General features: G+C 48.4%; 1 protein-coding gene across 3 annotated transcripts in view; it reads right to left on the bottom strand.

Annotated features, from left to right (window-relative positions):
* The window catches only part of VPS13B (vacuolar protein sorting 13 homolog B), a 2,423,697-nt gene that overhangs the window by 353,130 nt on the left and 2,045,892 nt on the right, over positions 1–24,675 (bottom strand). For all 3 annotated transcript variants that reach the window (XM_069220546.1, XM_069220545.1, XM_069220547.1), the window contains exon 41: positions 6,358–6,539. In XM_069220546.1, the coding sequence (XP_069076647.1) occupies positions 6,358–6,539 (182 nt within the window). The remainder of the gene's footprint in view (positions 1–6,357; positions 6,540–24,675) is intronic.

Genomic DNA, 24,675 nt, shown 5'->3' with positions numbered 1-24,675 from the left:
GCACCCACACCTTACAGTCCCAGGAGGCCCAGGAGGCATGGACTGATGGTGTTCCCAGGGCCCGAGGACCTCAAGGGTCGAGCCCCCCTGTGGGTTCACCTGGACTGCCTTTCACTCCATCCCTAAAGCGACTTTGTAACTGGATTGATTCTTATAGACTTGAATGGGACACCCAATGCCATAACACACCACTCCAACCGGACGGACAAGAGCTTCCCATGGTGACCTGTTGGTATGGCCTTGGACTTTGCCCCAACACCTTCTTAAATTCAGGAGATTTGTCCCGTAAATTGTTGTACTTTACCTGGATTACCGTTTTTGTTTACCATAATAGGATTGCATTGCAGCTTCCTGAACAATGCACTGTCTATTCATGAAAACTATAAAAATTCGTAACTCGAAAAGTATTCACATGATTCTGATGATCTTGGTCTCTAAATTTATATAAAAGTACGTGTTATTTTTATACATTGGTGTCGGATTTCTTTATTGAGTGTGTGTCTCACTTACTGCATGACTGTGTGTTTAACATGCTTAGCTCGACACACTACCCAAAAAGAGAACATTTGGGATGCCATTTGTGCCTCTGTGATACCTCTGGGGATTGCTTGGACTCTATGCACAGTGTACCTCATTTTGGTCCACTATATAAAGAGCCAGCTTCCTACACCGGCCTTCCATAATGACATCCTCGACACACCAGGAGTAGAAAACTTGAAAAATATTAGTAAATAAAAACCCAGTCAAAAAGTGACTGAGAGATTGCTCTCTTCGGCTTGGTGCTAGCTGGCATGGAAAGAAAAGAACTGATGTCAGTGAGCCGGGGTGGTGGCAATATAGGACCCGCAACATCATATCAGGCGCAGACGAAAATGGATGCAGAGCTGATTGACACCACAGGGGTACTGCTCACAAAATCTTCCAGATCAAGCTAACACCTAGGAGGAAATTCACAGGTAGAAATCTGCAACTAGAAGTCTCTATCCGATATGAGCTTTAAACAGGGTCGCCACACCTGTTACCTTTTCCATTGCTAATGCACGGAGTCAGTGTGGGTATCACTTGTGTCTCATATGCAGCTAGTCACTGCTAAGAAGGTTTCTAGAAGGAAAAATATATCTAGGTATCTTTTGCTACAGTAACTCCAAACGTGTGGCTATTTGTTTGACCAGTTGAGCCACCTGAATGTTAAGGAAAGTAACATAAAATAGTTTATATTAAGACCCATTAGTTGTGCAATTCCTTTAGCTACCCACGTCATCTCTTTTTTCTCCCAGAAAGTGTACATAAAGCCAAAACAGCCAACTGGGCCAAACAGTACACCCCTACGAAGTCTACTTGGGTCTAGGAAACCACTAACCACTGGAAGAGAGTAATTTTCCCAGGGAAGGTCTAGTGCCTGGGGGAAAGGCAAAAGGCCATTGGTTCTAAGAGAGAATGGAAACCCAGGAACATTTTGGCCTCCTTTAGGGAGTGCAGCACCCTATGTTTACGATTCCATTGGGACATTAATATGAAAGGGTGGCCCACTTATATGTGATGCTCACACAGAAAGTCATTTATTGGGGGAGAAGTCCTTGTGCTTTTTCAGAATCACTATGCAGAGGTCTTGAAACAGATGAATGTTGCATACCCCATCAAGGCAATGTTGCCTTTCTCTCTACCAATCTTTTTACTCAAAGGAGGATGCAATTGTGATGACGCCAGACAGCGTGCCGTTGAGGCCCCCCTATGCCTGCGGTCCAACCTTATAAGGAGTGCATCAGGAGAACCCTTGACTGTCTGTAGCAGATCCCAAATGAACTTCTGGATATTGTCTCTTTCCACTCCCCATGGGATGCCCCTAATTCTGGATGTTTTTTCACCGACTTCTATTTTCTAATTCGTCCTGCCTCATTTGACGCTCAATATTCTGTTCTTCCAGCGACAGTACTTCTTACCAAATGAGCTTTTGGTTTTACTTGTAAACAACGACATTGCTCTCAAAACCATCAATTCTGGGACCTAGCTCAGTAGTTTCATCCTGTATTTCCTGGATGTATGAGTTAAGGTCTGTACTGATGGAGCCAATGTCTGAGTGACTAACTAAGGATGTGCTCTATGAACTCCTAAGTGATGTTTTCCGTTTTCAGACGGGCTTACACTTTCCTGCTCCCATCGTCACCTAAGTGCAGCATGTGATCATGTCTGCCCCTGAACATTCCCTTTGGAAGTGGCTGCACATGCTATGAGTGTATTCTTCAGTTCAGCTGAGCAGAGATTTCCCTAACCACCTTTAGTATCTGTTCACAACGCTGAAAGTTTGCAGAGCTATGAGTCATGGATACTCTAAAAATCTCTGTAATGGTTCCACACCCTTCGCATGCTCCGCACGCCCTTCAGATGGCTCCCGACAAACACCAGAAAAGACCGTCACGCAGGCCCTCAACACCGGCAGACTGGGCTAAGGAAACACGCTGTATGTATGAACCACTGCACGCCTTCTAAAGAGACTCCAGACAATACAGAACTCAGCAGCAAGACTCATACTTGACCTCCCAAGAAGGACCCACAACTAACCCCATCTCAAGAAACTACATTGGCTCCCAATTTCGAAGAGAGGCCAGTTCAAGATGCTGACCCACACCTACAAGGCCATGCAAAACGAAGAATCAGCATACATCAACAAACACCTCATCTTCTACCAACCGGCGAGACACATCCAATCAGCTTCCCTCTCCCTCACAGACACCCACGGATCCGTCGAGCCAACAGCAGAGGACGCTCTTTCTCGCACCTGGAAGCCAAGGCTTGGACCAACCTCCCCCTGAACCTCAAGATTGCACTGGCACTCCAGCAAATCAGAAGAGAATTAAAAACTTGAATGTTTGAATGATCATACCTCCAAGCAGCAGCATACAGCTCAAGCGCCTCGAGATCCTCACAGGTAGTTTGCCATGCTCTATAAATGTTTGATTGATTAATTAACTGATTGAATGCAGCAACGGGGACAAAGTCAGGTGTTACTGCTGGGAAGGCTGCAATGATTGACAAGTTTGAGTACAGCACAGATGGGCCCAAAGCCAACACGCACAAAAGGAGACAAGGGTTTCTATGATATGCTGGGGTGTACCTTCTTGCCCCCAATGGGGGGACATCCACACAATCCGCTCAGCCTCAGTCGGGTCCTGTCCCCAGCACACTCCATTTAAGAGGGTAGAAAGTGCAACCTTGCGTGTGACGAGGTATGCACTAGAGAGAGTAAGGGGGATGTTAGGACGAGTGGTGGGACAGGGTTGAGGGAACCACTGCCCCGCCAAATCTGAGGGTCCCAGGTGCCCGTGAGAAACGTAAGTGAGCGAGCAGGGACCGGAGGGACCACATAGTCTCCTAAAAAAGCAAAGGAAGAGAGATCCAGATAAAGCAAAGATCCCCAAGCCTGGCTGGATCCTTGGGCTAATCGAGAGCAGGCCCACCCCAAGTGGAACATGGCTCCAAGGGCTCTCGCAGTCCACAGCAGGGCCAACTCTGGATAACTGTTGTCACACTAGTCCATCACCCTACCTGGCAGACCCTGGGGGCATGGAAAGTGGGACCTGCAACAACCGCTGGGACTTGCTGTGGACTCTCGAAGGGCCTCAAGGTGTGAGCAGGGTCAGCTCTTGTAGGCCCCCTTGACTCACATGGGCAGCCTCCAGCAAGGGTCCTCACCAATAACCACAGGAGAGTGACGCTCCGAGCAAGGCCAGTTCACTATGTCTGGCTTCAGAGAGGCTGTTAGGGATAAGGATAGTGCCGAAATGGATACCCACTTGCCTACCTCCATCCCACCCTTCAGAAGGGCCAGTGTTCCAGGATCCCTCTCCACCAGATTTGCTGCATCTAGAGTTTCAGAAGGAGGTTGCAGGATGTCCTATGCAGATGGAAAGGGTGCTGATGGCTCTTCCAAATGCTGGGATGGGACTGAGCAATGGCACCCAGCAACCTACTCAATTGCCATCTTGGCCATGCCTGACACCTGTTTTAAGTACATCTGCCTGCTAAGAATCCCTTGAACTGTTAAAAAAAAGTTTACGTGATGGCTTCTGGCAGCAACAGGCGAGATTCGGTCTATAATAGACAGAGGGGAAAATGTTGCTCTCATCCTGCTTGACCACTTGGCAGCCTTCGAGACAGTCTCTCATGGCATCCTCATCGCCTTCCTCGAGGACATAAGAATTTAAGGTCCTGCCCTGAGATGGATCGCCTCCTTCCTCTCCAGCAGAACTCAATCAGTCAGACTCTACCCTTACATCTCCGAACACGAGAAGACTGTAGGTGGAGTACCCCAGGGTTCCTCCCTTCGCCAAATTCAGTTCAGGGTGTACATGACACCCCTCGACCGCATCTTAAGAGCACATGGCATCAACATTGTCTCCTACGCCGATGAGAGACAGCTCATTCTCTCCCTCACTGACACGTACAAAATCACCAGGGCCAGTTTCACCTCCTGCATGTCCAACGTGGCCACATGGATGAGAGAGAACTGCCTCAAACTAAGCACAGACAAAAAGGATATACTGATCTTCGGAAACTAGAATTTTCCATGGGACTCCTACTGGTGCCCATCTGATCTAAGGCCCATGCCCACACTGACAGACTATGCCAGAAACTTCTGCATCATCCTAGACTGACAAACTCATGAAGAATAAACAGGTCAATACTATAACCGCATCCTCCTGCCGCAAGATTTTCCCCATGCACACAAGACACATTGTCACTCAGGCTCTCATAACCAGTAGACTAGACTATGGTAACACTCTTTATGTTGGCATCTTCAGCCAGCTCACACAAAGGCTCTAGAACATCCAAAACAACACCACCAGACTCATCTTAGATGACCCCAGAAGCTCTCACATCAACCTCTACCTCACAGAATTACACAACTCTAGCAACTTTTCAGAAAGCTAAGCTCTACCTCTCTCACCCCAGCACGGGTGCCCCATACTCGCAGAAGCAAGTCAGGAGGGCACAACTTCTCCTTCATCACTGCCAAGGACAGCTCCTTCACTTCTCAACATTTGCAAGAAACTGAAGACCTGGCTGTTCAACTAGGAGCACCGCCTGGCCCACATTCCTGCTCCAGCGTCTGGATACCCTCCCAGGTCACAAGCTGCGCCACACAAATTGACATAATATAACACAATATAATGTAACAGTGACTACATTTCTTAAATATAGAATTTTTCAGTGGTGGTGTGCGGCAGCCGCGTTTAAGAAGCAGCATATTTTTATGGATATTTTTTCTTTATTTTTAAAAATGCATATATATCGGGAACAGATCTTCACCAGTGCTCATCTTTCCTTTATTCATGAACACATGTTTGTAAACTACATAAATGGCTGCAAGCTCTTTTTTTGGTGCACCATGGGCTTAACAGTAATGCACGCAGTAGAGCTGCATAAGCATCCAGGGAGGATGCAAGCCTATAGTCCTGCCCCTTGGCCTCCCCCCAAAAATTCAATGTGGCCAAGATGAATGCACACATTCAACAGGTAGTAGCATACCAATACTTACAACAGAAAAAGGAAAGGCTTTACCTAAGTTCATTAGCTTGAGATATATAATGGGTAGACAGCATGATAATGTAATTATTTCAATAAGATAAACCTCAGGTATTGAAAATGACCAAAAAAGATATCAAACATTTATTGTCAAATTTCATTTTTTTTAGAAAATGGGCCAGCCAACACGTATTTCAACCCTTGAGTGGCGCACAGGCCTATGTCTTTTTCAAGAAAATGTTAAGGTCATCCTCATATTGTTAATAATACTAGGCACTTTGTGGCTGCATGGGCAACGGTCAGATCTGACCTGGACCACGCTTCAAGAACGAGGACCGCAAAGACTTACTGGCCCTACACTGATTTCTTAAGTGCCACGTGTTGCTATTAAAATGCCAAAGAAAATGACTATTGCTCAGATGACTTTGCCTTTACATGGGATTCTATCTCCTGAAGTCATTACTGTAGATGCCAGACTTCCAGCTTGCGACCTTTATATTCACGAGTCAAATTGCCTGTGGCAACATTACCCTGTGTGATGGGAGCTGAGGAGGAAGGGTTTCTCTAAGGTGCTGCCTTATTGGCTGGCTGCTAGGCATGCAATAAAGCAAAATTAGAACCCCTGTGTTTACCAACTTGCAGCACTTAATGGTGACTTAACAGTGATAAACTTTAAAGGTTAATTCCAATCAACAACAATGAACGCTGATGAATTTTTAAATATCAATCAATACATTTCTGCAGAAACAATGCGAACAATGTTACGCAGACAGCGATGATGGATACAGATTAAACATTGATTCATGTTTAGATTTAAAGTTAAAAAAGAAGTACTTGTGCCAAGCTGGTCCAAGTGGTGGCAAAGATGGATCTCCACATGAGCGAAGTGCACCGAAACACCCAGTGATGGCACGAACCAGGGCGTGAAGCAGGAATCCACTCTAGTGCAGGCTGCCAGTGCTGTAGGAGTCACCAGTTGGTCACAAGCACTCTGGGAGCCTGATTCACTTTCAGAGCTGGAAAAAAGTACAAAACAATAAATAAATCCTCTATGAAGTCCCTTAAAAGTGCAGCAGGTTGTGGTCAATTGTCAATGAAGGCTCTTACAATGTTCAAACAAACACTGGCAATGTCAACCTGTTAAAAATTAATAAAACCATTATTGATGGGTTTAGACACTCAAGTCATTGCACATGCACTATGTCATTTATCCTTGAACTCATTCATCCATTTATCTACCCACCTACTCATTCTTGCATCTACCCACTTACACAACCATAATAAAACACAAACATACAAGTTACTTACCTTCGGTAACAAAATATCTGGTAGAGACATATTCTAGTTGCAGATTCCTTAACTTTGAATTTTCCCCCAGGCGTCAGACTGGATCTGGAGATTTCTCTTCGAGCAATACCCTTGCGCGTCGGCAGGTGGTGTCGGTCGAGTCCACGGGCGTCGTGGTCGCCGTGATGATGTCGGGAGTAGTATACAGACGCCACCCTCGTGCAGTGACGTCGGTTTCTTTTAACGACTTTCCCCGCCAAAACGCAGAGCGCTAAGAACACTGAGATTGGTGCGCCAGAGCTAAGGACCTGAAAAGGGGAATCCCTGTCCCTAGAAATCAGTTTGCAAGAGTGGAGGATGGGTGGCGAATCTGTAACTAGAATATGTCTCTACCAGATATTTCGTTACCGAGGGTAAGTAACTTGTACATCTGATAGAGACTTCTAGTTGCAGATTCCTTACCTTAGAATAGATACCCAAGCAATGCCATCCTCGGTGGTGGGCTGCGAACCAAAATCATACTAGGAAGTCCTGCAGGACCGAATGACCAAAATAGCCGTCCCGACGGACATGACTGTTCAGGCAGTAGTGCTTAGAAACGTGTGCAGGGACGCCCACGTAGCTGCCTGGCAGATATCCAGGACAGGAACTCCGTGTGCTAACACAGTAGAAGAAGCAGTTGCTCTGGTGGAATGTGCACCCAAGCCTTCAGGAGGTTGCTTTTTGGCCAAGGCGTAGCACATTTTGATGCAAAGAAGCACCCATCGAGAGATGGTACGCTTTTACACCACCTTCCCTTTTTTCGCACCCATATCCAACAAAGAGCTGATTGTCCGCCTGGAAATCTTTAGTACGATTGAGGTAGAATGCCAATGCTCTTTTTGGGTCCAGACGGTGGAGTCTCTCCTCCTAATGGGAAGGATGTGGGGGTGCGTAGAAAGTAGGCAGAGTGATGGACTGGCCTACATGAAATGGTGTAACCACCTTAGGAAGGAAGGAAGCCCTTGTTCGCAACACTACTTTGTCAGGGTGCACAGATAAGTATGGAGGTTTTGAGGAAAGGGCCTGAAGCTCACTCACCCTGTGTGCAGAGGTGATAGCGAATAGAAAGACAGGTTTGAAGGTGAGGAGCCGCAAGGGATAAGTATGCACTGTCTCAAAGGGGGTACACATCAAATAAGTAAGTACAAGATTAAGGTCCCACTGAAGCATGATAAATGGAGCGGGAAGAAATAAATGGGTGAGCCCTTTTAGAAATCTACTCACAATAGGAGATTTAAAGAGTGAGGGCTGATCAGGTAGCCTGAGAAAGGCCGAAATGGCAGACAAATACCCTTTTAGAGTGCCCAAAGCAGAGCCCTGCTGGGCCACAGAAAGAATGAACAGAAGAACCTCAAGTAGAGGGGCGGAAAGGGGATCAACAGATTTATTGGTACACCATGCCTCAAATTTATTCCAACGACAGGCGTATACAGTTTTGGTTGATGGGCGCCTGGCTGACAAGATAACATTGCAGACTTCGGGTGGAAGGGCAAAAGCCGTCAACTGGCGCCGCTCAATCTCCACACATGAAGGCAGAGGTTGGACAGGTTCGGTTGAAGAACCGTCCCCTGTTGCTGCGACAAATGATCCTCCCGAAGAGGCAGTCTGTGGAGGATCGTTGGACATGCTCAATAGCTCTGGATACCATACTCTCCGTCCCCAGTCCGGAGCAATCAAGATGACTTGGGCCTGGTCGTTCCTGATTTTCTTGAGAACTCTGTGCAAAAGAGGTATAGGTGGAAAGGCATAAAGGAGGTCGGAGTTCCACTCGAGACGAAACGCGTCTCCGAACAAGTGCAACCTTGGAAACTCCAACGCGCAAAACAGCTGACATTGCGTGTTCTCTGCGGAGCGAACAGATCTAACCAAGGGTCTCCCCACTGCTGAAAGAGACCTTGCGCCACCTCCGGATGGAGATGCCATTCGTGATCGGCTGTGCATCCATGGCTGAGTTTGTCCGCTCAGGCGTTGAGGGAGCCCACCAGATGTTGACCATCAGGGCAATGCCCTGATATTCCCGCCATGTTCAGAGGTGTAGTGCCTCCTGACCAAGGGTCCAGGACCCTACTCCGCGCTGTTTGTTGGGAGTACCACATTGTGGTAGTATTGTCCGTGAACACCTGCCCCACTTTCCCTTTGAGAGAGGGAAGGAATGTTTTCAACGCAAGCCTGATTGCCGCGAGCTCCAGCAGACTCATATGGCGACCAGAGTGCTCTGATCTCTGCCTCTTCCATGTGGCCGCCCCAACCCAGAAGTGAGGCATCTGTCACTATAGATAGATCTGATTGGGGAAGGGAGAGGGATCTGCCGTGGACCCAATGTGGATTCGAAACCCACCACTGCAGGTCTTTCGCAGTCCCCTCCGAGATCTCGACCAGGTTGGAGAGATCCCCCTGATGCTACGCCCACTTGAACTTCAGGTCCCACTGCAGAGCCCGCATATGCCATCTGGCATGTGTCAATAGCAGGATGCAGGAGGCCATGAGGCCCAGCAGCCTCAGAGTCAGTCTGACTGAAACCCAAGACCAAGGCCGAAAGATCGGAATCATAGCCTTAATGTCTTGGACTCGCTTTTGGGGGGATAAGCCTGAAACTGCACTGTGTCCAGAACCGCTCTGAAGAAAGGGAGCGACTGAGAAGGAGTCAAGTATGACTTTGGCACATTTTTAGTGAACCCCAGCGTGTGTAGGAGGTTCGCCGTAGTCTGAAGGTGGGAGATGACTTTCTGGGGCGAGTCCGCCTTCAACAGCCAGTCGCCGAGGTAAGGGAAGACTGAGACCCCTAACCTGCGCAGATGAGCTGCAAACACCGCCATCACTTTCGTGAACACCTGAGGGGCGCTGGTAAGGCCAAAGGGGAGCACAGTAAACTGAAAGTGCTCGGGAACTAAAACGAATCATATGTGTGGGGATGTGGAAATAAGCATCCTACAAGTCCAACGCTACCATCCAGTCTCCTGGGTCCAAGGCACCCAGAACCTGAGCCAGGGTGAGCATTTTGAATTTCTCCTTCTTGAAGAAGTAGTTTACGTCCCGAAAGTCTAGGATAGGACGTAAGCCCTTGTCCTTTTTTGGTATCAGAAAGTAGAGGGAATATCAACCACGACCTACTTCTGGCACAGGGACCTTTTCTATAGCTCCCTTGGCCAAGAGAGCTGCGACTTCCTGGCGGAGAAGCGCCAAATGATCCTCTGGAAGGTGATTGAAGGATGGTGGCATGGGTGGTGGAGCAGATTCCAAAGGAAGGGAGTAGCCCTTTCGAACGATCTGCAAAACCCGCCTGTCCGTGGTGATGTTTTCCCAGTGGGGTAGGGGATGGTGAATCCTGCCACTAACTGGATGGGAATGTGGGGACGGACTAGGAGGGTTTGGAGGCTGCAGCTGGGACAGAGATGGACTGGGCAGACCTCTGGTTCCCTGCCCCACAGCCACGTGGGATTCCGCGTTCCTGGCCACGCAGAGGCTGAACAGCATGCGTGGAAAGGTGGCTGGGTGGAGGATGCGACAGGGAGACCCTTCTGTGGCCACAAAAGGGGCAAAAGGCAGACTGTGGTGGGCGAGGGGCAGAGGAAAGACCGAGGGACCTAGCCGTAGCCCGGGAATCCTTGGATCTCTCCAAGGCTGAGTCCGCTTTGTCTCCGAGGAGACGGGAGCCATCAAAGGGCATGTCCATGAGTGACTGTTGAACATCCCCAGAAAAACCAGAAAAGTACATAACCACAGATTGTGGACTTTGCCGCATCTCTCCCATCGTTCACAGCTTGGGAGACGACAGCACGGGCCTCCTCCGGTATCTGCGGCAGGACGTACGCAACCGTATCCCACAAAGAGTGGGTATAGCGGCCCAAAAGGCATGGAGTCTTCACAGACCGGGACGCAAGACTGGAGGAAGAAAACAACTTCTTGCTAAACTTTTCCAGTCGTTTGGATTCCCTATCCAGGGGTGCAGAAGGGAATGCGCCTGAAGAAGAGGAAGCCTGGATAACAAGAAACTCAGGCTTGGGGTGTTGGGACAGGAATTTAGGCTCATTCGGAGTGGGCCAATGGCAGCATGCGATAGTCCTATTCACAGGAGCCCCTGCGTTGGGTTTGGACCATGTACCCAAAAGGACTTCATTAAACGGCAAAAGGGGTTCTGAAGTAGAAGCCCCAGGCTGAAGCACCTCTGTCAGGAGGTAAGACCTGACCTCAACAGTGGGAATGTTGAGACAAAGGACCTCAGCTGCCATACTGACCACAATACTATAAGTTGCTCCCTCCGCCGTAGCCACCGTAGGAGGAGACAGCATGCCAGCATTTTCCTGAGAAGTATCCAGACCACTGACTTCACTCAATTCCTGAGCCCAGTCCTTAGAAGAGTCATCCTGGTATTCATAAGGGTCCAGGGACCCCTCCAATCCCTCCCCATATTCGTACCCATAAGAAAAAGGGTCTAAATCCGACCTGGGGCGAATAGGCCCCATCAAAGTCGAAGGTGGTGCCGGCCGACGCCACTCTGACTCGTCGGGGATAAGAATTGGGTTGACGTCGATAGTGGGCACTACCGACGTCGGGAGCGTCGATAATCGACCCGGCGCCAGGAAAGGTCTCAAGGGTGCGACCGACACCGGTGCGGATCCGCGCACGGACCCTAAGGTGACCTCGGTGGCCGGACCCGAAGCCGCCGGCACGGAACCCAAAGGCCCCTCAGCCAAACCCCTTGGGCCCGTAGGCACCGTATCGGGGTCGGACTGCCCAAATATGAGGCGCATGGCCTCATAAAACTCTTTAAGCTGGGTGGGGGTCGCTCCAGCTCCGGGAAACTTGGGGAAGCGTGGAGCCAACCCAGACGCAGGCTCCGAGGACGGAGGCCTTGTGAGTGGACGCTCCTCCTGCGTCGCGTCGGCCGAGCGACAGGGCAAAGTCGGAGAGCAATGCGACTTCTTCGACGTCTTCTTCTTATCTTGACCCGAGGATTTGGAAAAAGACGAGTGGTGATGACTCCGCGACCGATCTCGAGACCTCCCTCTCAAGCGAGACCGGGACCTACGCGGAGTCAAGTGCTGGGCCGCCATAAGCTTTAGGGACCGCTCCCTCAAAGCCTTCGGGTGCATGGCCCGGCACTCGGAGCACGACTTTGGGTCGGGGTCGCGCTCGAGACACCACAGACGAACCCGATGAGGATCCATCACTGACATTGTACAATGACAGTCCTCATATGGCTTGAACCCGGTCTTTGGGGACATCCTCGACGCACCAAAGTTTCACAGAAAAACTCGACAAAACGGTCAAAAATAGCCAGGGAAGCTCTTCTCCGGATCTGCCCGTGGCACGGAAAGAAAAGAACTGACGTCACTGCACGAGGGCTGCATCTATATACTACTCCTGACGTCATCACAGCATCCACGATGCCAACGACGCCCGCTGAGTAGACCGACGCCACCTGCTGACATGCAAGGGTATTCCTCGAAGAAAAATCTCTCGATCCAATCTGACGCCTGGGGGAAAATTCTAAGTTAAGGAATCTGCAACTAGAAGTCTCTATCAGATACACTCAATAACATATGCAAGATAAATGGATAGTAGAAAAAAGAAAACATTATGCCACCTAATCATGGCAGACGCATGCTTGCAACTACAAACAAAATTATACATCGCAGTGGGTGGCTGTCTTGTAATGGCATTATGCATGGAATATTATTGTTTTAAAGTTACAGCACAACTGTTAAGTTTAGAACCAATTTGTTGGCCAGTCTGCAATAATAAAACAATGATACACAAGGAACAATACAATTTCATGATGTTCATATAGATTAGCAGTGGCTGTATAGAATGTGAAGGAAGTGCACATGAGACAAATGAGAATTAAGTGGCCCATTAGTACTGTCTGGAGACATGTAGTATGCTCCAAAAAAATTAAATAAAAAGGGTCAAAGGAAAGAAATGGAAGGGGACTTATAAAAGGACAAAATGGAAAACTAAAGGACTGACTCGCCAGGCCTGGCACTGAACTGCACTCCTTTTCAAACACATGTGCAAATGTGATCAGACAAATGCTCTCACCCTCAGTACAAGAGAACCATAGGCTAAAATGGGATGACCCATTACCCCATGCTGTTATTAATGGATGCAGAGTGCAAATGACACTCATACAGACCAGTAGCAGAAGAGGGCTGACTCAAAGTCCCTTTATGAATACATATCTATATATACCTGCATGTGGTATTATTAAAATTGTTTTATTACTATATCCTGGCAGAAACTAAGCCTTCCAAAGAGATTCTGACAAGAAACAATATCTACCTCTTATCTACAAAGTTAATCTGTGATATTTCATATAACAAAATTACTTTGAACAGCCTGTAACACTGCATTACTAATCCACACTTAACGGCCTATTGGCTATAATATAAATAAGTGTTTCATAATAAATAAATCAGAATTACTGACTGTCTTAATGTTTCATAATCAACAGATAAGACCTATGGCATCAACCCCAAAACCCTTGGTTACTCAAGAAGTACCTCTCTACAGGTTTTAGCACAGTGTAATGACAATCCACCCCTAAGCGTCAATTAACCTTGGACCATAAGTATGTCTGGCCGACCTGCTTTGTTATAAGTTTTTAAATAACAGATCAAACCTATGGTATCTGACATAAAATTTCACAACAACTGAATAAGGCCTAAAGACTTAACCACCGGCTTGAACACATAACCAACACAGGCCTACTTAAGTGTGCTTACACCGGAAAGCAACATGCATACAGTTATAAAATTACACATAGCTACAAGATTACAGTTGACATTGTAATATACACCCCCTCTAAAAAGGCCTAACAAAAATGATCACAGTGTAAATTCCTCTAACCCTAGAGCTTGTCAGAGGGACGAAGCAACCCCAAAAACATTGGGTACTAAAGTAATGTGATATTTCGGGTAACGAAATCACTATATACAGCCTATAACATATTGTGATAAGAATCCACTATTAAAGAACTATTGACTAACTATTCACAATAATCAGGGTCTACTACGTTTGTCAAAACGTAAACCCTTGCCCTTTACAGTAATGTGTGAGATTTAATGTAACAAGATAACCCCCAGTTAGAGAGAGTTGTCAATGTATATTTCACTCATCTATGTGCTCTTAGCAAGGTTCTGCTCTTCATTGAGGCCAGCCTTCATATCACAATAATAAATGCCCTCATTTAGTCTGTACATGATTATACCAATTTAATCTAATGGCATTGGAAACATCCTCCATAATATGAAACTGGTCCAAAACGTGGGGCAGCCTGGTTGATCACTTGTCACTAACAGAAGGGACTACATTACACAGATCCTTGGAACCCTTTGTTGTCTGCCCACTGGTCCTAGAAATGCCTTGAAAGTTTTGACTATTTTAATAAAGTGTCTATGAGCAATCCTCGGGTGCCGTGGCTGCCAAATTCCTTCCCTGCTGCATTTCTCAGCTACTACAATCATCTCTTTCTATCTCCAAAAACAAGCATTCTGACCTTTGACAATTAGTTCCTTTCCATAACCACCAAGGTTTGGAACCTTCTGATACCTAAGCTGCAAGTTGAACTGGACTTAATCCATTTCAGGAAGCTCCTGAAAAAGTGGCTTTTTAGAAATCAATGGTTAGTGCTCTCTTGTTCCTTCTTCCATTCAGTACTTGTGTCCATGTTCTATACAGTTCGTTATACATACAACTCCAGTTGCATGTTCACATAGTGAATTAACCTCTGTGTCTTAAGAAATAAATAAACATTTAATTATATTGACCAAGGGCATTCTGGTTGACAATTTACTCCATCACAAACGTGATCTTTGTAGCTCTTCTTGGTTAAGTAGTTAATCCTCTCTGCGTTAAACATCGGAGGACTGCAATTTGTGGGCAGATTGAAAATATACCTCCTTGGTCATATAATGTTTCTTAGTTCCAGATGTCTATTGTAGTCTTATTCACTAATCAAAAAAGTCATTGACAGCTGAAATAGTTAAATTGTCCACTCTGTTGGTAAACCACGTGTGAGCACCACAGCCTCATTTAAAGGCAAACAGAAGTACATATGTTAGGGCAGAGAGCATTTGCAACTTCCCATGCAGGTTTCAAAATCGCAAACATGATCATGGGCAGTTTGGAAACCAAAGGCATCAAATGCAACGTAATACCAAATAATACCATGCAGCGAATGCACCAAGCTCGCAAAACAACCATATCAGACTGTGGACTGGTGGTGGAAAGTTAAGAAGACACCCCCCAAAAGCAAATCTGAAGCAATGGGGCAAAATATTGCATTTTAACTTCAGGGACTGCCACAGTACCAAGAAGTGCTAGTCCTGTGCTAAAAAGCATGATACAACATGGTAGCAGGCCCTCTCATGCCTTCTGTGTGTACATGAATAGTCGTGAGAGACTGCTAAAGGGGTTGTCTTTAGTTTACCCATATATTGTGATCACTAGCTCCCGGGGACCACTGATCATGCTATTAGCAGTGACTATTCAGGAACGTAAGAAGTGAAATCCTTGAAAGAGTTCCTAAACTGGATTATCCAAACTACTCTTGCCTGGTTTTCCCAGTAATAATCATATTAGGGCGGAACATTGGGTGGATATTTTTCAGGTCGACCAGAACCTTCCTGTAGTCCGTCATCACGCAAGTGTGAAGAGACAAGACATTTCTATCGCCTGAGGGGTGCGTATAACTCAACCAAACGTTAAGACGAATGTAAGAATGAGTCACAGAAAATAGACTACATTCCTGTGGACCCCCTTCTTAGACAACAGCTTTCCTACGGTTCCTAAAAAGGGCACTCATAGAACATGAGTAAGAGTTATGGCTGCAGCGCCTGAAAGCAAGCCCTTTTTCGTCCGGTGTTTTCAAGTTTCTATTCAATACACGGTCACGAATTTCCAGAGTTAATGAAATGTAGAGATTAACAGAATGCCCACACTGCGCGCTTCAAAGGGTGTCACTAACAGTCCATTTCTATTTCTACAGACCGGAAAAAGATACGTCCATGCCATGACTGGATTTCAGTCTAAACACTGACGTACAATAAACTGGCAATGCCAAGTGAATGATTTTAATAACCTTATGCCTATATTTAACTTAAAACAATAAATTCAGAGCAGAGCAAGTGTATTCTCTCTGTCTCAAGCCTAAAGGAGGCAAAGGATTTAAACATTGTCGCTTTTTTAAATAAAATGCATCAATCTTTTTCAAGTAGTGAACATAAAGGAGGGAACTGGCAGTGCTGGTCCGAGCCAGGCACACAGCGTGAGATTGGCTACGATGCCGCGGCAGCCTTCATGCAATCCACGTTCATTGTTCCAGCAGCCCAAGCCCTGCGGGTGAGGCGGAAGGAAGCCGAGCACTCTGACGTCATGCATCTGAGAGCTCTTCGTGTGGCCAATGGCCGAGAGATCCAAAAATGAAACTTTCTTTATGTTAAAAACTTTTATACTGGTTGTATGTAAGTAATATAACAACGACAACCAAAGAATCTAATTTGCATTAAAAGTTAAATGCAAACTACATAAAATGAGTCATATGAATTATCTAACACCCAGACATTTCTTAAACTGAAAGGCTTCGCTTGTAATGACAACGGTTAAGGTAGCACTGGGGACAAAAGAACCCGGGAAAATAGTAAAAATATCCCATTATACAAATACACTAGCAAATGGTGCATTCTGTATTACTGCTTTTCAGTATGTTCGCTGAGAACATATTTTCAATACGAAATGTTCCAGCACTTGAGGGCCTGCATATTTCCACATTGCCATGTCGGAAAGGAACCATCACTCTGCACATTTCAATACTGCTCTCTACACAGAGCACCATGGCTATACGGACGTTTTCATATTACCCAGCATGTAAAGAACCATATAGCTCTCTATGCAGAGCATCATTTCTGTGCACGTTTCCACATTATCCAGTATGCAAAGCATCATTGCGATGCATGTTTCCACACTGACCTGAATCTATGTAAAGCACCACTGTACTGAGCATTTCCGTAGTGCTCTGCATTTAAATCACTGCATAGCTGATACAACCGTTTCCGTAGTAATATGTAAATTACATCGCCCTAAAAATGTGTATGTCTGTCAACAAAAGAATACGCCATTCAGACTACCATGTCACGGTACGGAGTATGACAATGATACTTCACATGCAGGGCAAGGTTATAACTTGTTCCATACCGTACTCCACAAAAGCAACTATGGCCATGTGTGCCACATTGCCCGGAATAAAGTACACTCAGCAAGTAATGACCAGGGGCGGCTCCTCCATTTGGGTGGAGGAGCACCCCTCCCTCCCTAACCACCCCCCTCCCCCGCCAGAAGCCACAGCTGCAAACCTTTACAAGGAAACAATAATAAACAGTGTTTATTATCGTTTCCTTATAAAGGGGCGGGGCCACATGGTGACGAGGAGTGAGGGGGAGTGCACAACACTCCCCTTCAGTGCGCATGTGTGATGGGCCGGCCTTCTTGTGCCAGCCAAATACACATGCGCAGTAGGCTCTCTCCAGCCCAGCAACACAGTTGCCGGGCTGGAGAGAGCCTGCATAGGCTCCCAGTATGCCTGGGAGCACCCTGGATGGGCGCTCCCAGCCAATCCTGATGCAGCTTTGAGCAGAGTCAGGATTGGCCGCAGGGCAAGCTCAGAGCCTGTGCCTGAAGCGACGGAGGAGAGGTGCGATGCAAAGGAGGAGGTAAGTGTTTTTTTTTTTTAATAAAGTTTTTATTCCTAATGTATCTCTTTTATAGCCCCCCAGTGCCACACCGTCCCTTCCATGCAGCGCAAGCCGCGACTGGTAACCACAACATTATTATAACAGATGTCGCACATATTAGTAATGAATTAAAAAAAATCATTCAAGCATATATTGTAAACCAGATCCTACAGATTTAACAGATATGTTTCTAGAAACTTGTAAGTTGCCGGTTCTTTCCAAATCTGGCAAATTAAACTATGAACAATCTTTTACTATGGACGAACTTAATTTAGCTCTTAAAGCTCTTACAACAAATAAGGCACAGAGCCCCGACTGTATACACACAGACAATTATTATGCATTCTCCACTCAACTGACACCATACTTAATTACTCTTTTCACTAATTTGGTCAACATGGTGTAATTTCGGGATCATTTAAAGATGCAATAATAATAGCAGGCCCAACTCGTGTTGGAAATAACCAGGCACCTGAGGGGGAAGGATCGTGGGGGGCACCCTCTCTTGGGGGGTGGCGTGGGATCCTCCCCCCTCTTGGGTGGTGGAGTGGGATCCCTCCATATCTTGGGTGGTGGAGTGGGATCCTTCCCCCTCTTGGGTGGTGGAGTGGGATCCTTTCCTTTCTTGCCTCCACGACTAGGAGGTGCCTCCACTGTCCCCGTGGACTGTTTGGCTGAGGTGCTGGGCTGGGGCGTTCTGACCCTGCTCTTATGGGCAGGACGGGAGGAGGGGGAAGGAAGAGGTCAAGTTAAGCAAGGAAAAGCTTCCTAGGGACGGTGTGGCGGGATGAGGGAGGAGGGATGGGAGTGGAGGTTGACGGAGTGGTTGTTAGTGGTGTATGTCTGCTGGACTTGGGTGCAGGTGCATGGGCAAGTGTGCTGATGTGAGGTGGATGGCTTTTGGGTGTCTGAGTGCGTGCGTCTGTGTCTCATAGGAGGGGGTAGACAGGATGGGAGAGGACACAGGGGACGCATAGATGGATGTTGTGGAGGTGTCTGCAAGTGAGGTGTGTGCTGCTAGGTGTGGTGATGGCTGTTGATGCAGTGCATGAAGGTGTGAGTGCGGATGTGACAGTGAAGGAGGGGGAGACAGTGGAGGCAGTGGATGTTGTTGTGTGTGCAACTGTCTGTTGTTTGTGTGAGTGCTTGTGGCCTGAAGTGTGCTGCCTGTGTTTGTTTGTGCCACTCTTGTGTGATGTTTTGTTTGCATGCTTGTCTGTATGTGTGCATGGAATGGGTTGGGGTCGAGAAGATTGGGACTGGGAAGTGGTAGTTGGAGGGGGGACAGTAAGAACAGGGACAATGGCTGCCACCAGAGAGGAGTCCAAAGCCTGGAATGATCTCTCTTGGGCCGCCAATACACAGTGAACGCCCTCCAGGAATGCACTGCATTGCAGCATCTGGGATGCCAGCCCCTGGATGGCATTCACAATGGTTGACTGCCCTACAGAGATGGATCTCAGGAGGTCAATAGCCTCCTACCTCAGGGCAGCAGGGCTGACTGCGGCAGGGCCTGAGGTGCCTGGGGCGTATAAGATGCCCACCCTCCTGTGTGAGCAGCACGGGCAACTCAGTGAGGGGCTACTTAGAGGGCAGTGCTGGTACGGGGGTGGTGGCTGAACCTGTAGCTGGGGTGGTCCCAGAGGTGTCCGCCACCACCAGGGAGCTTCCATCAAAGGAGATATCTGAGTCAATGTTGTCACCCTCTGTCTTTGCCGTGGGGCACCCCTCGCCCTCCGTCCCACAGGTCCCCTCGGTGTCAGTGGACTCTGCCTCCTGGGTCCTGTGGGATGCAGCTCCCTCTGTCACCGGTGCCCCTGCTCCTCCGCCAGATGATGCTAATGTACACACGGACAGGATGACAGAAGAAAAAAGAGAGAGTGAGAGAGAGAAAGGGAACACTGAGTCAATTGCAGCACCAACACCACAGATGGCATACACATTACCACCACACACAGGGATCAGGATTGTGCACCATTCATCGCACTGGCATTACATTGGCTAGGTACCACCGCAAGTTGTGAGCCAGTCCCCGCCGACTGCACCCCTCCTGGGAGTCACTAAGCCCTGTCTGACATGCAATGCAACATAGCTAAGTTACCAGATTTAGCAATACAACCATTACCCTTGAGCTATGTCAGGCTGCGTTCTCTGAGCTGGCATTAAGGGGCACCCACTAACTGACACCCACCACCAGGTTCCCATGCTACTTACCAATGATAGTTGTAACGCACACTGTACTCACCCCCTTGTGGCTGCTGTGATGCCCTCAAGAGCCCATCCAGCTCTGGGTAGGCCACCGCCAGTATGAGGGCCATCAGGGGGGTCAGGCTCCGACAGGCACCCTGCCCTCGTAGGGAGGACATCCCCAGCTGGGCCTCCGCAGTCTTCCAGGCCCAGTGTCTCAGGTGCTCCCACCTCTTCCTACAGTGGGGGCTCCACCTGCTGTAGACCGCCAGGGTCCACACGTCCTTGGCGATGGCACTCAACAATCTCATCTTCTGATAGGCGCTGACCTGCAAAGGAAACACGGACAGGTGGACACCATTACACATACAATCCAGCCTGTCACACATATGACCCTCAAATCCCCTTCCATCCACATTGTCACACACATCACCCAGGGCCCACCATGTACACTACCACCAGACATACGACCCCCCCCCCCACACCAAATGACACGATGCTTGCACACACATCTCTATGCAACCTTGTCACATGCCTCATACCCAAGGTATACTCACCTGTTGGTCTGGCCCATACAGCTGCCCATACTGGGTAGGACCCCCATCCACCAACCACTCCAACTCCTCCGAAGTAATGGCAGTGGCCTTTTCTCTGGTCTCACAGGCCGTGGCAGGATCCAGACACAGGTCGCAGCAGCACACGCAGTGTAGGTGTTGTCCTGTGGAAAGTCAGGAATCAAGTGAGGTTATAGGCAGAAAATGGCAGTCACATATGCGGCGGTGTACACCATCTCCGCCGCCGGTGATCCCCATTGGCCACTGTACTCTATAGAGCCCCATGCTATCCAATGAGGAATAGCTCTGCCTTGACGCGCAACGCCAGCGGAGTTACCTCACTTCCACCTGTCCCTACATACAGGACAGGCAGTCGCCATTTTATGGGGGTGGACAATATTCAGATAATCGGGAACTGCGTCATTGCTATAATTTGCACATACATTGCCATTACCAATGTCCCATCACGTTACTGCTCTATGTACACTAAGGTGGTGGTTCCATTGTTCAAATTGTGACAGCCTATTCACTCTTAGATACCTACCACTGCGGAGTAATCAGAGGAGGAGACAAGACCCCATGTACAGACCCATTGTGGACTTGGCTACACTGGAAGATAGGCACATAATACTCACCAATAGATTTGGCAGGGCCAGAATCACAGAGCTGTGTGCTCAACTGGAGGCTGATCTGATATCAGCTATCTGTCATCCCACTGGGATGCCCCCTCTAGTGCAGGTTCTATCCTTGCTCCATTTGCTGGCAACTGGTTCTTTCCAAGTGATAGTGGGCTTGGCAGCAGGAATGTTACAGCCAATGTTCTCAATCGTGCTGGCAAGGGTTTTGTCTGCCCTGGTGAAACACATGTGCAGCTACACTGCTTTCCCCGAGGTGGAAAATGTGGCCACTGTGAAGGCAGGATTCTATGCAATGAGACATATACCAAACATTATGGGGGCGACTGACGGCACACATGTTGTGTTTGTCCCCTCCCCCGCCAGAATGAACAAGTGTTCAGGAATCGGAAGAGTTTCCTCTCACTCAATGTGCAAATGGTGTGCCTGGCTGACCAGTACATCTCCCACATCATTGCCAAATATCGTGTGTCGGTGCATGACGCCTTCGTCCTGAGGATTAGCAGCATCCCAAATGAGATGGTACAACTACAGAGGCACAGGGTGTGGCTAATTGGTGAGCCTGACTCCTCACCCAATGTATGTCAGTGTGTGCCTTCTTTTGTTGACCCCATACCCTTGTGTAGGCTAATGTTTGTCCCTCAATACTTGCAGGTGACTCTGGCTACCCAAACCTATCGTGGCTCCTTACCACTGTAAGGAATGCCATGACAGGGGCTGAGAATCGTTATAATGATGCACATGGGTGAACCAGGAGAATTATTGAAAGGACCTTCGGCCTCCTGAAGGGCAGATTCAGATGCTTCCATCTGACAGGCAGATCCCTGTGCTACTCAACCGAGAAAGTCTGCCAGACAGTAGTGGCATGCTGTATGTTGGACAACCTGGACATGTGCCTTATCTGCAGGAGGAGGAGACCGGAAATGCCCCTGTTGCAGCAGTGGACCCTGAGGACAGTGAGGATGAGGAGGCTGAGGATGTGGACAACAGAGCACCAGTTACACATCAATACTTCCAATGATACACAGGTGAGACGGTTGAACTAACCATTCCTCTGATTACTGATGTTTTCTACGTGGCTGTGGCAGGATGGCATTCACTTCTTTTGCATCTCTACTTACTGTCACTTATGCCTTCTAATTTTGCAGATGCTGGTGATATGACAACAGTGTACCGATGAGAGGACTACAGACAGATACAGGCCATAAAATGTATGCTATCACAGTGTTCAGATCATTTGCACATGATGGGACGGTTTCCATATATGCACATTTTCATCACATAAAAAACCTTCACTTAGGTTGTGTTCAAGGGTGTTAATTGTAGTGCAAATAATTGACAGAAAGGTACAATGGAATGCGGTGATGGTTGAGGAAAGTCTAGGGTATTGTTCCAGTCTGTTTGCAGCACAGGTCCAGTGTCCAAGGGGCCATAGGAAGGGGAGCAAAGGCAGTTCAAAGTGGACAAGGTGGGACACAAGGGGGACATTCTGGAGGGCCTCATTTCCTGGTGGTGGTCTTGGCAAGTCTCTCTGGCGTCTGTCTGGGTCGCAGGGAACATTTGCGGGGTGGTTCACGTTCTGCAGGAGGAGGGGTGCTGGTGGCCTGTGGGTCCTGTGGCAGGGCCTCCTGCCCACTAGCTGCAGTGGAAGTGGTGGGCTGGTCCTTAGGCTGGCTAGTGGTAGGGGCCCCGCTGTGTGCTGTCCATTCCCTTATGATGCTGGCCATATCTGCCAGCACCCCTGCTATGGAGACCATGGTGGTGTTGAGGGCCTGCAAATCCTCCCTGATCTACTGATGGTGTATCTCCTGCAGCCGCTTGTTCTCCTGCATGCTGGTAAGGATGTGGCCCATCTTGTCCTGGGATTGTTGGTAAGCGCCCAGGACATTAGTGAGTGCCTCCTGGAGAGTCGGTTCCCTGGGCCTGTTCGCCCCCTGGCGCACAGCGTTCCTTCCAGTGTCCCTATTCCCTTGTGCCTCTGACCCCTGAACGGTGTGCACACTGCCACTGACCCTAGGTCCCTGATTGTCTTGGGTGTGAGGTGTGGACTTGGGTCCCTGTAAGGGTGGGCACACTGCTGCTTGAAGTGTCCTGGGGACAAAGGTGTGGGGACATTGGGTGGGTGCTGTGGTGTTGGATACTGATGTGGGAGGCTCTGTGGTGGACTGTGAGTGGGCTGCGGTGGCCGACTGACCAGTGGTCCCTGATGGGCCAGGTAGTTCATCCAGATCCTGAAGTCCAGAGTTACTGTCATCACTCGGGGTGTCTCCTGTTGGGGGACTGGTTAGTCGTGGCACCTCCTCGCCACTGAGATTGGCTGGGGCACCTGTAGGGATGTAAGTGATGTATTATACTTCATGTCTGTAACATATTGTACATCCCTTACTTCCCCTCTATTGTTGCTGTTGCCCTGCCACTTTTGTTTGTGTATGGTGATGGACTGAGTGTTTGTTAGTTCACCATGCTGTGCATGCTTTGGTGATGGGTGTCCATGCAGGGCTGGGAGGGCTGTCCATGCATTGGTATGGCATGCAGGGCTTGTCATTGGGGTTAGTCTGATGTGTAGGTGCAGTTTGTGGGATGGAGTGGAGTTATGGGAGTGAGGGTGAGTGGGTGAGATGGCATGGAGCGTGATTAGTAGTAAATATTGACTCACCAGTGTCCAGTCCTCCGGCAACTCCAGTGAGTCCCTCAGGATGCAGTATTGCCAAGACTTGCTCCTCCCATGCTGTGAGCTGTGGGGGAGGATGTGGAGGTCCACTGCCAGTCCTCTGGATGGGGAGCTGGTGCCTTGCTGCCACAGAACGTACCCTCCCCCGTAGGTCGTTACACCTCTTCCTGATGTCGTCCCTTGTTCTTGGATGCTGTCCCACGGTGTTCACCCTGTCCACGATTCTCCGCCATAGCTCCATCTTCCTGGTAATAGATATTTGCTGCACCTGTGCAAAAGCTGTGCAAAAGGTAACAGTTGACCACTTTGGCAAAGACTACCTACTCTACAGAGCCTTTTGTTGGACCATTTGTATAATTCACCAGCGGTGTGGTATCCATATTGATGTGGCAATCCGAGTGGGAACAGTGGGGTGCATAGCGGGGCGTTACGAGAAAGTCTACATATCTGGGCCGTACACCAGGAAGCTATTGTTACTTGTAGTTGCCATGTGGGCAGCGGCTGTGTCCTCCCCAGGGTGCCCATGGTTTCTGCCATGCTACAGTCCGCCATCCATCTGGAGAGCCATTGTAGCTGAGATGAAAGAAAGTAGGCCTCAAAAGAGGGGGCAGCTCTCATACCTCGCTGGTGGGTCGGTAATTGTAATTTAGCAAGTGAAACCCAGCGGCGGTCAGTGCCCCATATTAGGGCAATGAGGAGGGTGTTTAGTTCCGCAAAGAAGGATATTGAGGGTATGAGTGGAAGGTTGGTGAAGTAGTATAGTAAACACAATAGGATATTCATTTTAGCGAGAGCTACCCTGCTTATCAGGGCCAAGGAAAGGGCTGGCCAGAAGAGCATTTGGGAGCGAATCCTGTTAAGGATGCAACAATAATTGCCATCAAATAAGTCAGCAGGTATTTGATAGACATGGACACCGAGGTGTCGGACTGCTTGTTGGTGCCACCAGAGGAGAGCATCTCCAAATGCTACATCTTGGGGCGATTGTCCTGGGCACAGCGGTTAGACCACTGATTTCTCCCAATTAACTCAAAGACCAGCAGCAG

Source organism: Pleurodeles waltl, chromosome 2_2 (genome assembly GCF_031143425.1).
Source record: "Pleurodeles waltl isolate 20211129_DDA chromosome 2_2, aPleWal1.hap1.20221129, whole genome shotgun sequence".
Classification (NCBI taxonomy): domain Eukaryota; kingdom Metazoa; phylum Chordata; class Amphibia; order Caudata; family Salamandridae; genus Pleurodeles; species Pleurodeles waltl.
This window is presented reverse-complemented; position numbering and strand designations above follow the sequence as displayed.